The sequence below is a fragment of the Bos mutus genome, chromosome 15, assembly GCF_027580195.1.
Source record: "Bos mutus isolate GX-2022 chromosome 15, NWIPB_WYAK_1.1, whole genome shotgun sequence".
Classification (NCBI taxonomy): Eukaryota; Metazoa; Chordata; class Mammalia; order Artiodactyla; family Bovidae; genus Bos; species Bos mutus.
The window spans coordinates 57,825,140-57,837,825 of NC_091631.1; the positions used below are offsets into that span (position 1 = coordinate 57,825,140).

The 12,686-nt window shown below is 45.1% G+C and overlaps 1 protein-coding gene across 4 annotated transcripts in view; it reads right to left on the reverse strand.

Annotated features, from left to right (window-relative positions):
• Nucleotides 1-12,686, reverse strand: part of SIK2 (salt inducible kinase 2) — a 129,888-nt gene that overhangs the window by 6,397 nt on the left and 110,805 nt on the right. For 3 of the 4 annotated variants that reach the window (XM_070384233.1, XM_070384234.1, XM_070384235.1), the window contains exons 9-14: nt 10,270-10,434; nt 3,931-4,159; nt 3,178-3,462; nt 2,881-3,044; nt 1,779-1,892; nt 787-878 (exon numbers count right to left, since the gene is read on the reverse strand). In XM_070384233.1, the coding sequence (XP_070240334.1) occupies nt 787-878; nt 1,779-1,892; nt 2,881-3,044; nt 3,178-3,462; nt 3,931-4,159; nt 10,270-10,434 (1,049 nt within the window). Of the gene's footprint in view, nt 1-730; nt 879-1,778; nt 1,893-2,880; nt 3,045-3,177; nt 3,463-3,930; nt 4,160-10,269; nt 10,435-12,686 lie in introns of all 4 variants that reach the window. The other variant, XR_011467068.1, reaches the window with a different exon arrangement.

Genomic DNA, 12,686 nt, shown 5'->3' on the forward strand with positions numbered 1-12,686 from the left:
TTTCCCAAGGCAGGAAAAAAACAAAAAAACAAAAAACGGGGGTAGGAACCAGTCATGTTTGGTTTCTTAAACCCTGTCTTATTTTTTGTCCCTCAATTCTGGCTCATCCCTCCGTGCTCAAGTGAACACAGTGAATTCCTTTTCTCTAAGACCCTTAGGTTTTTCCTCCCTTTGAAGCAAGGGGCTCACTCCCCATCGTCTGGTTCTGAGGCGGGGGTGGGCCTCTGGAGGACCATGGATTAGGGGATGTCTACCTTGCTTAGCTGGTAAAGAATCCGCCTGCAATCTGGGAGACCTGGGTTTGATCCCTGGGTTGGGGAGATCCCCTGGAGAAGGGAATGACAACCCACTCCAGTACTCTGGCCTGGAGAATTGCATGGACTGTATAGTCCATGGGGTCGCAAAGAGTCGGACACGACTGAGAGACTTTTACTTTCACCTTGGCCGAGATGCCTCTACTAGGGAGGCCGGACAGCACCTATTACTACAAGGGAGGCTGGATGCCTCCTTTCCAGTAAAACCCACTTAAAATGCATTAGCCCCCAGGTCCTGAATGCTTAGGCTTATTCACAGACCAGAGGGGAAACACCAGGAGAAAATGAAAACAAAGCAGGTTTAGGGCTGCTCTTCTCTGACAGGCCTATATTCCACGGACAGTGGAACATCCGAATTAGCATATGGAAACCTGTTGTCCTGGTACAGGGAAATTTTAGAGGGAAGGACAACGCACCCAGCTGAAGTCCGCCACAAAGAAAGGGACCTCTCCGGCCGACCACCGTCTCTCACCTATGTTCTTGCAGCTGCTGTTCCAGGCTCCGTGGCGGTTCTTTGCAATAAAGCTGACAGGTGTTCTGGGCTTTTGACAGAAGGCTGGGTTTCTAGAAGAGCAGAAAAAATACAAGCATGACATGTTGTCATCTAGGACACAGTCATCAGCCTGTACTTCTGCCTGGAGGATGAAGCCACGTGAGTCCTCCAGAAGCTGCAGGCTGCAGGGACTGACGCTTGCTCGCTGAGAGCACGGGAGAGCCTGGGAGAGCATTGCGTCAGCAGGCCTGGGTGGTCTCAGTTCCAACCTGCTTTACTTTCCTGTCTCTAAAGTTCTCCAGGACCAGGAGGTTCATGGAGACTAAGAACAATGAGAAAAGTGGAGTTAAGTCTCTAGCAAAGGCACCTACTGAATGAGCAAATGATTCATTCTTTGTGGGATCTAATATTTTCAAGCACCAACAGAGAGCTTATGGTACCTTTTTGCTAAGTATTAAGAGGCATAAGGGCTTCCTGGGTGGCACTAGCAGTAAAGAAACTGCCTGCCAATGCAGGAGAGACGTCAGAGATCCAGGTTCGATCCCTGGGTCAGGAAGATCCCCTGGAGGAGGGCATGGCAACCCTCTCCAACATTCTTGCCTGGAGAATCCCATGGACAGAGGATTCTGGTGGTCCAGGGTCACAATGAGTCGTGACTGAAACGACGTAGCATGCATGTAAGAGGTGTAAAACAGAAGCAAAGAAGCCAGAGTTCCCTTCCCTGCTGCTCAGTGGCAGTACCCTTTCCAGGGGTCTGAGGACAAGCCTTTTTCTGCTGCCAAGATAGAGCATAAGGCTAAGTTTGAACATGTTTCTAGAAACTACAAATGCAGAGTCAGACCTGCTTGCCTATAAAGGAATTAAGCAGCTACCCAAAATAAATACCAAGCAAAATAGGTTCCTGCTGTGCAGAGAGGCAGAGTGGGGATGATCACGGTGAGCCGGAGCGACAAGAGGGAGGAGGATCCCACCTGGAGTCGGTGCTGCAGGTACTGGGCCTCCAGGCTGTGGCGCTGGGAGAGCTGCGGGTGTGCGCTGCCCCCGGGGAGCGCAGACACGCTCTTCTGCTGTGGAGGCGCTTCCTCCTGGGGAGCGAGGGGGGGGGACACACTTTCAGTTTCCCACGTGGGAGAAAGTTTCAAATCTGAGTGAAAGCACCTTGGCAAATGTCCAAGGGGAACTCCAGCTCTGTTAAGACTTAATCCTCAAGGTTTTTATGTAACTAGTAGGCTGAGGGTCAATCACTTTGCAGAAGAGGAATATGGGCTTCCCCAGATGGCTTAGTGGGAAAGAATCCACTGGCCGATGCAGGAAATGTAAGTTTAGTCCCTGGGTCGGGAAGATCCCCTGGAGGAGAAGTGGCAACCCACTCCAGTGTTCTTGCCTGGAGAATCCCATGGACAGAGCAGCCTGGTGGGCTACAGTCCACGGGGTCGCAGAGTCAGACCCGACTGAGCGACTGAACAACAGGATGAATGCATGCTGTTTACCCGCAGTAAACGATGACCGAGTCAGGACAGGAGCAAAGGCCCCTGCCGTCACCAGCAGTTTATTCCCTTCATGTGGCCATCAAACGTGCTAATATTTTTGATGTACTGAACATGGGCTCACATAAAATGAATTACATAAACAGCCATATTTTTTTGTACTTTTAGCACAAATAACTCACAATATTTAATGAAGTGATATCACATCAAAAATAAATGTCAACAAGCTTCTCATTTATGTTATTACTGGTAATCTCTGTGTGTGTGTGTGCGTGTGAACGTGCATGGTGGAGGGAGGAGTTCCAGGGAGACTAAGAGGGAATCCATATAGAATCTGTGTGATGAACTGAGCAGAGCATGAGTGTCTAGGCTTCCATGTGGTACTGACCACCTGGGCCAGTGGGGGTGGGCCTACCCAGCCTGTCAGGCAGACAACAGCTACCCAGAAAGCTTTCAGGCTGCAGGCTTTCCAAAAGGACGTGTCTGCTCCAGGAGGAGGAAATCCTCGGAATGAAATGACACACCTTTAGGACAGACTCATGCCTCGTTCTCACACAGCCACGGGGGCAGGGCCCAGAGCACCCACCTGCGGGCAACTGCTGGCCAGGTCCTGGAGCTGAGCGGCGGGAGAGGCCAGGCTGGGGTCTGCCTCTGAGCCCATCTGCTCATAAAGCAGCTGCACTTTGTTCAACTCTAGGATTCCTTTGGTTCTAGCCAGATTCTGAAGGTGTTGTCTAAATGCTACAATTCCTGAAAGAAAGAAGAGTGGCCAAATGGTTTAAATAAGACACAAGGCCTTTCAAGTGAGCACAGGTATGAAGCCAACATGGCAAGGGACCCCACGGAGTCCCACAGAAGCGCCCAGGGCCAGTGGAGAGCGCACCTTGGGTGAGGGAGGTGTCCGACGCCCGGCGGCCCTCTCTGAAGCTCACTGGAGACCTATTGTGGGCCTCGCGCTTCTGGGCGCTCAGGGCCTGCATGGCGGGGTTGGCAGGTCTCAGGCTCACGAAGGGAGATGTCATGCGCGGTGAGGGCGGGTTGGCTAACATCATGTCCTTGAGGGAAGGGTTGTCCTCAAGAAAGTGCAGGTCCCTCTGAACAGACCCCATATCATACTCAGAGTCCACACTGTCAAGGGAGGGATTGTCACTCATGGAGAAAATTTTCCCTTGAAGAGAAAAAAACAAAACAAAACACCAAGATCACCACCAATACACAGCATCTTCTTGGAACATGGAATACAAAGCATGCATGGCTACCATGTCTTCCACCTCCAACCAAAATGTTTTTTCAAAACTTTTTTACATGTCAACTAAATCTTGTGTGGGAAAACACTTCCAGAATTTGGGACTGTACAATCTTTGCCATTCCAGAAGAGCCAGAGTCCTTGATGCGCTACGTAGCTCTCGGATGAGTCCCAGGAGTTGGGTGTGGGGGTGGGGGGCAGCTCACAGACATTCCAGTTTAATCTCTGTGAGTTGCTGAGCAGGCCTAATCTCAACTCCTGCTGAATGCTGTCCACAAAGGAACAGGACACAAACCACGTTCCAGGAACTGGCTGGTATCACTACTATCTCTTGCAGCAGACAACACAGGATGCTGCAGAGACTCCCTCGGTGCTTACTAGAAATCATACCTGAACCAGGCACCACGACCAGCTGATTGGTCACTTCCGACAGCGTGTGCCGCCTCTGCCCGCCGCGTGTGGACTGGAAGGCGTCGAAGGCCTGACTGGGGTCTTCCTCGGCTTCGCCTTCGGTCTCCAGACCTTCATCGATGGAGGTCTCCATCACGTTGCTCGGCAGGGACTGGCACCCCTTCCTCGCCAGGATGGGAGGCACAGGGTCCAGGAGACAGCCGTTTACCTACATGTCAGGGGCAGAGGGACGCGAGAGGAAGGATCAGTTGCTGCGACATTTGAAAAATCCGCAAAGGCAAAAATGTCAAGAGACCTGCGGCCAATCAGAAATTAAGTAAAATATTAAAAATGTCCATATTTGTTACCAATGCCAACTGTGTAGACTAGAAGTTATGGCAAGTCCACTGCAGCACTAAGAGACACAAGCCCGCTATGTCCCAAACTGGCGCTGCCTCCCAGGTTTCTCTGAGTCATCATTATTACAATAAACAATTTTTTTTAGTGGTTTCCAGATGAATAGGGCATATTAGCTTGAAGCCTACCAGTTATTATTTTTAAGAAGGGAAATGAAGAGGGGGAAGATGAGATTAAAAAACATTCTACTGCATGGCTCATCGCTAAGAAAAGAGGAGTCATCAGCATTCTTCTAATTTCCAACCACAAAACATACAGGAAGGCTCCAGATATTTATGTTCAGAATCTAAGTACCTGCACATTTGATTTAGTCTTCACCTGGGTCTATGGACCCCAGGAATGGAAAAAAGAATTCTTTAAAGATGTACATAACACAAAAAGGAGTGAAAAAAAAAAAAATCCAAATGGCAACTGGCCAAGCCTTCCATTATAGAATAACAAATGACTCACAGGCCTGGAATTCCAGCAGAGGTTAACGAGCACCAAGGCTCTGAATTCTCTTTCCTCCAGCAATATACTGGGTATCCACGCTTCCTACCCCAAGGGGAAGAGCTCAGCACAGCTCCTGAGTGAGAACTCTGCCCGCCTCTGCAGTTGCCAAGCAAACCACCTCGAGGCGGGCAGGAACGCACACAAAGGGGAGTTGTGGTTTCAGTTCTGGCTGTAAAAGCCCCAGTGAGGAGACAATTATTTACCTCATTACCTTAACCATTCCCCTGTGGACACCAATCCAGCTTTCTCCTGTGAATAGCTGCTCAGGAGCAGCCAGGCGCGACACTGCGTTCCCAGCAGCACTTTCACCTGGAATACACCCGCGAGAGCTATTGTTTCCTCTGGAAGCAGGAGAGGCTCATGTATGTGAGAGGGGACGTGGAATTGACTGTGCCAGATGCAGGCAACTTTCCTCTTATGGCAACCACTCGGGAGGCGCTGTGAGGCCCTTTATTTGGAGAGGGAGATGGGTGACTCAGATGGTTGTTTGCTTGGGGGAAGGGACAGTTATTCCATAAAAAACTGTTCTGGGGCTGGAGCCATTACTAGGATAAGGCGGCTAATGCACTACAAGGTTTTAAAGTGACAAGTGGTCGTTCAAAGTGAAGGATGACAGATGCTCTTTCCTAGACCGAGACAGATCATGGCACTAGGAAACAACAGCTCTGAATGCCGGCCAGCAGCAATCAGGCCCGCCTTCCCCCTTCCCCAGACGAGTGTTTCCTTTTCAGGACAGGACTTCAAAATACAGTGTGAGTGGAAGGTACATTTTCCAATAAAGTGCTTTTGCCTTTCCTTAAACTCGATCAATCACTTCACTCTGCTAAGAGACCTCACATGCAGTAGGTAGCCTACACGTAGGAGTCAGACCCTCAGAAACTCCACCCCTAACTAATAACACCCCTGAGCTTACCACAAATACAAGATTCTAGTACAGGAGATTGGTAGACTGTTACAGACTGAATGTTTGGATCTCCCCTTAATTTACCCCCTAACTGGGGTTAAGGGAAGCCCTAACCCCAGGGTGACTGTATTTGGAGATGGAGTCTCTAGAGAAATGTAATTAAATCAGGTCTTAAGAGTGGGGCCCTGATCTGGTAGGATTAGTGTCCTTACACAAAGTGACCCTAGAAAACTCTTTCTATATATATGAGAGCATAGAGGAAAGGCCATGGAAGGACATGAGAAGGCAGTCCTCTACCAGTCAGGAAGAGCCCTTACCAGAAATCACCACAACCTTGATCCTGAACTTCCAGCCTCCAACAACTATTACGAAAATAATCTTCTGTTGTCTAAGCCACCCAGCTTGTGGCATTTTGCATGGCAGCCTGTGCTAACACAGCAGACTAATGCATAGTACAGCCAGTGAGTCTGGAGGCTGGAACATGCCTTATTTAATTCATATCTTAAGTGCCTGGCAAGTTTGTCATATATTGAAGAGGATTAAACCTCAGCTCTTATTAGGCAAGTTGCTTAACTTCTATAAAGCTCATTTTTTTCCCACTTGTAAAATGAGAGTAAAGTTTTCCAGGAGGGATAACTAAAACATTGTATATTTTATCATCATTTCTTGACTGAAGCTAATACTTTATAACAATAAAATTGTTTAAAGCATGAGAATAAAGCAACCTTTTCTTTTGAAGCATTTTTACCCTCTTGAGGCAAATTAAAATAAACAAATAACCAGGTAAGGAAGGAAAGAACTGGATAACCCCAATTCTGGAAATTTATCCTCAGGAGAGAACTGGATAACCCCAATTCTGGAAATTTATCCTCAGGAAATAATCAAAGCTAGTCAAAAATTTAGACACAGGGATATTCATATCCCTGAAGCATATATAAGGCAAAAAAAAAAAAAAATTAAAGTACTTGGTGTTTAAAAATAGGGGAGTGGTTAAATATGGGTACATCTAATATAAGGCAGTTGTTAAATATAACCCATGCTTTCAAACATGATTTCATGGTATGGAAAAAAAATGCCCATGATATATTATGTAAAAGCAGGTTTGAAATTATATATAATAGAATAAGATTTTGTTTTAACAAGACTACCTACGTGCTGAGTCACCCTATACTCATCCACCCACCCATCCATCTATCTATCCATCTATAACATACTCTAAGGAAACATGTCAAAAATGGGCTTACCTTTGTTTTGGGTAGGGGGATTATGAGTAAGTTAATTTTTTCCTTTATCCCTCTCTGAATTTTCTGTGTGTGATTCTGATTGATATTTTTTCATTATAAACTTAAAAATTCAAATTCAGAGGAATTTCTCCCCTTGACTAAGTCTTAGAGGTTAAAACTATTAAAGGTTTTGACGATCTTTTTTAGACTCTGTCTCATGTGTGCTACCTTTATAATTAAAATATTAAAAATGTCAATAGATGTGGAACAGCTCTACTTCACAGTTTCACAGTTTCCTTCCACTCTCCAGCTATGAAGATGGTAACTTGGAAAATCCTTTTATTATAACCTCTAATAAAATGTTAAAAGTATCTGTGCGTGTGTGTGGGTAAAGTCCATTATCCCCCAGAAACTCTCAAAAAAGAAAGACTAACCCTTTAGGCTTGCTCTGCCCCCTCTATGGGCCTCTGTGCTTCCCAGGGGTCGTGGTGACTGCTCAGAGTTGGATGACTGTCTCAGAAAGGTGTTATCTTTTGCAGCAATCCCAAACCCATGTTTCCACACAGACTCCCTGAAGGATTTTACTGACAGTTTTAAGTTGAAGTTGAAAACTTCTGGAAGGGAAAGAGGTGAAACCTCTGAGAGGCTCAGTACCTGCCACCAACTGCGAGCAGAAATGACGGAGCAACACATCAGTTACTCGGCATCTTCGAGACGACAAACAGGCACTGGAGTGAGGGGTACGAAGCCAGACCAGCGACAAAGGGCCGGTATCTCTGTCGGAAGGTTTTGCGTGTGCGCTTATTTATGGGCCCAGAGAGAGAGGTGCTAGGGAGGCGAGAGGCACAGAGAGCACCGCTGACATAAATGAAACGCTCCATAAATAAGACAGCAGAAGGCTACGGCCTGGCCAGGCGCCAGGGTGGCCCTGTCAGTGTGGGTGGCCAGTTCCAGCGTGGCATTGCTCTTCCTACAAATGCAAATATGCCATCTAGCTTCTGTCTATATCTTTCACAAAATCATTCATTTCCTGTCTGTTTCCTGGTTACGGTAACAATCACAAGCTTTAAAAATAGCCTGCCCTATATAATACGGCAGACAGTGCCCAATCTGTGTTTCGGGCCTGATGCCCTTACAGCCAAGCTTTCAGCACACTGCATTTTAATTTTTTCAAGGGAATTAGATTTTAAAAATAAATGAATCATGTTGTCCCAATTTATGTCTAAATTTCCGGGTGGGAATGTAACAGCAGTTTATGAGGATCTGAACATGCTAGGCAACCGCAGGCAGAGGAAACAGACCGTCCACAGGAAGTGGCCTTGTCCTCAGGGACACGGACGCTAACTCCTCGTGGTCGGGAACCCAGCTTAACACCTGCTTATGGCAGCCTAGCTTCAGGCTGTCTTGATTACGCTCTAGCTGAACTCATTACTTACCTTCCGAATCAGCTCTACCTCTGTTTCAGAAAAGGGCATTCACCTTCCTGATCCTCAAGGCTCATAATGCTGTCCTTGGTTTGGACTTCTAACAGTCTATCAATTTTATCTGTGCAATCTCGTTTATACCCTCGCCTCTTGTCCAGTTTCACAGGAACCATGTAGCTCAGTCTCTTATCAATCTCCCCTGGCACACGCTCTAACCTTCCACTGTCCTTGTCACCAGAATCTCTCCCACTCAAGGCAGGCTATGGACATTTCCAAGATTATTTCTGAAGTACAACATGGATCATGGTGCTTCCTTATCAAAAAATCTTCAGTTGTTTCCTGGAGAAATCCATCTGAGAAAAACTCTCCTGATAATACTGAAACATGTCCCCATGCTGAGAGCCTCAGACTAGAGAGAGTCTATCCCTTGGCTTTGCCATTCAAGGCAGGCTATTTGTCTTTATTTTGTACGACTCCCCTTCACAGGCCCGCTCCCTCAGCCATGCTGAGCTCCGGCTCTGACCTGTAGGGACGGGGCTTTCCTGACATTTCCCCTCCACTGAGAGAGCCAGCACACCCTCGTTTCCATCCGTCCTGATTTTGTCTCTTAATTCCCAGCTCTGACAGTTAAATTAAAGACATTACTGATCAAACTGGAACTGTCTCCTAGTCTTGCAGCATTTTAATCTTTGTCTCTTTAAGGGACCAATTAGGTATCAATTTATTCAGTTCTCGGCATCACTGCCGTTAGTTATGCATCATGTCTCTTCTGCTAGACTACAGACTTTGAGGCAGAATTAATGTCTGAGTCATCTTTTTATTACCTAATGAGGCTAAAAGACAGGAAACCAATATTTATTGAGTATCTACAATTTGCCTAGAATCTCATACGCATTCTCTAAATTAATCCTCACAACAGTCTCATAAAGTTGGTTTCCTTGTTTTACAAGACAGAATGTAAGTTCAAAGAAATCAGTCACTTTGTCCAAGTTCACACAGCTAGAGAAGAAATGAGTCTATTTTAAACATACTCTAAGACCTGCCCATTAATGTGATCTTCAGTATATCACTTGATGCTAAGTATATAAAACAAATAATAAGTGGAATAAATGTCTACTGGGCTTCCCAGCTGGCTCAGTGCTAAAGAATCTGCCTACCAAGCCTAAGACCAGGGTTTGATCCCTGGGTCGGGTAGATCCCCTGGAGAAGGAAATGGCATCCCACTCCACTATTCTGGCCTGGGAAATGCCATGGACAGAGAAGCCTGGCGGGCTACAGTCCAAGGAGTCACAAAGGAGTCAGGACATGACTTAGCAACTAAACAACAGCAAACACCCATTAAATGAGAGAAGCCATCATCTTCCACATACTAAAAGCCAACTTTATACAGCACGCCAGAATAAACTTATCTCCTTTAGGTATGTTCAAACTGGACACAAAGAGATATTTAGTTGAACAAAAAAGACTCATTATTTTGTAGCTGCAGCACATGCAGAGGAGGGGCCATAGTAACAGGCAAAGCCCAAGTCAGCACAATAGTTACGTTTTTGTTTTCAGAATTACAGTTGGCTTAAAAAAATTCAAAACCTATGAGGGATCTAGAGCTTGTGAGAAGAGACTGGTTAAGGAAACAGAAGGAAGAAAGATTCTGAAAAGTACACATGAGCTCTGACGAGTTACATAATCACGGTAAAGACAAGATGGAGAGGGAGCCGAGGTCGTCTCTGGACACGTTTCTCAGGTCTTCTGCACAAAAACAACACTCCTGAGCGCCTTGAGGAAATGACAAAGTTCAGCTAAGCCAAAGTACAATGTCTGCAGACCAAGCTGCCGGCTCCAGCCAACCCGCAAGCTCGGAGTCTCTCAAACACGTCCGTACCTTTGGAGTGTCGACACACTCTTCCTCCATGAACGCTGCCTCTGCCTGACAGCCAGACGTGGGAAACGCGAAGGCGTCCACGGTGGATGCCTGTGGGAGGAGGGAAGATCGCATCGCTCGCACGCTGGGTGAATGCACGGTCACCGGGAGCCCCACAGTCTGTGCCTGTAAATAGGGCAAGAATGGAAAGTTCGGGAACATTAATCCTCTCTCTATATACATAAATGTACAAATCCCTTGAAATATGACAATTCTTCCTGGTGCAATGAAAGGATAAACACTGATTTGTTGGAAACTCCAGAAAATGTGTGATGAAGTATGTACAGGTATAGGTATCCATCTGAAGCAGTCTCTGCCACCATTCTGAGACAGGTCGTACAGAAGTTCACTCCTGTTCCCACGGTGAGGTGCATAACTTTCACAGATATGACAAGAAAGCTAGTCTTTTCAAGAAAGGTAAGGATGTTCTTTTTTTTTTCCAATTCAACAAACATGGATCATCCGTATCCTTAAATATATTACTCCAGAAAGAGACAAAGAAGCATAGAACAGTCCCAGTCTCAGGGAGCAGGAGCTCAAAATGGAACCAGAGATAGATACGCACACAACCAACTGTAACACAAAGTACACTGCAATAAGGGCTATCTACCTGCATCTTTTTTTTTTTTTTGGTGGTATGGGGTGAGATGGTACATATTTCTTGGCAAGGATGTGTGTGAAGAGGAAGAAGAGAGAAGCAGCAGCTACTTGGCCGGGGCAGGAATTTCCTTCTCTGAAGGAGACTGCAGACTGAACACAGCCTGCTTGTCCAGCAGAAACAGAGATGCTTACTGCTGAGCAAGTTATGTTCATGAAGTCAGCCGGCTCTAGAAAGTCCACTCTCCATGTCTCCTCCATCAAACCCTCTAAGTAAACAATGTTCATGAAGGCAGCCAGCTCTAGAAAGTCCACTCTCCATGTCTCCTCCATCAAACCCTCTAAGTAAACAAGTATTACAAACTCTTCCTTTGAAAAATCATTTAAAGAAGATTTTCCTTAATGGTATGGAATGACTGGGAAGATGACACTGTTGGGTAATCCTTTCCTCCCCATCTCTTTAAAACTGGCAGAATTTCTTAGATCTCTTTTGAACATAACAGACATTGCAAAACGTCGGAAGGAACAATCATCACACCGGTTTCTAAAAGGCAGAGGAACGGCCTATATTTTTTTCTGCCATTATCGCTTCAGGAGATACAGGATGGTGAAAATGAAAAGGAACAGAATGGTATGATGCTAGCTTTTCCTTTCCCAAGACCTGGGTTTGATTTCTGGCTCCATCACTTACTAATTGTGTGAACTTAATCAGTTACCTAAACTCTTTTAATCTTATTTTCTTCACCTCCTAAAAAGGGCATAATATCTACTACACAGTGAAGTTAGGATTGTAACAGGCAACGTGTAAAGTCCTTCACTCAGTAATGTTGATTCCTCCTTCCTCCTTCTTTCTGAAGTCTTAGAATGATGACACAATTTAATATAGGAATCAGACTGCAAAATGAATATACACTTCTGTTCTCAGATACTACCTAATGGTTCTCAGTTAAAATTTCAGACCGATGGTTTTCAATAAAGCAGGGTATGTTAGAAATATACTTTATCTTTGACTATACTTTGAATATAGAGTATGCTTTATATTCCAATGTTAACATCATTAGATATACTGCATGAAATAAAGAATAAAATATAGCAATAGTAAAGTGTTGGTATTATACGGATGCTAAAAAAAAAGTAAGAAAATGCACTATATACATAAAGATAAAGAAATAGCTTTTCTTCTACCACTGCTCCTCAGGTCATTTTTGAAACTAAATATTCCCCCCGCCCCTTTCCAGCATTACTCATTTAAATTAACTGTTTTAGCTACAATGTAAAAATTAAACTTCCTAATAAAGTCTATTTGATATATTCTCCCTGCTCTTATCCTTGTCTTTTCAATCGAAGGATAAAGCTAAACTTTTGATTTCTGTTTCCTAAATTTACTTGACTGCTCCTTATTAGGGCAAAGCATTACCTATAGACGCTGCGCTGGAAATGAGAACCCAACATGACAACTAGGGTCGGGTGTGCTTCTCACTTCCTTCCTCTTATTAGCTGTGACTTTTTAAATGGCAGGATTGTGCTGGGCCAGATCAAGCATAGCACGTTTCTTGGCAACTTTCACATCCAACCTGGACTACAACAGCTTACCGTGAACTTGGTAAAGACAGAGACATAAGACATTTTATTGTGACAATCACTTCATAGGAAATACAATGACAGATTTAGAGGTCTGCTTTTTAGGATTCTTAGAATCATGGAATTAAATAAATCTTTTTGGTACAAATTACAGTATAAGTATTCAAACAGCATGCCCAACACTAAGAAGTGAACTAAAT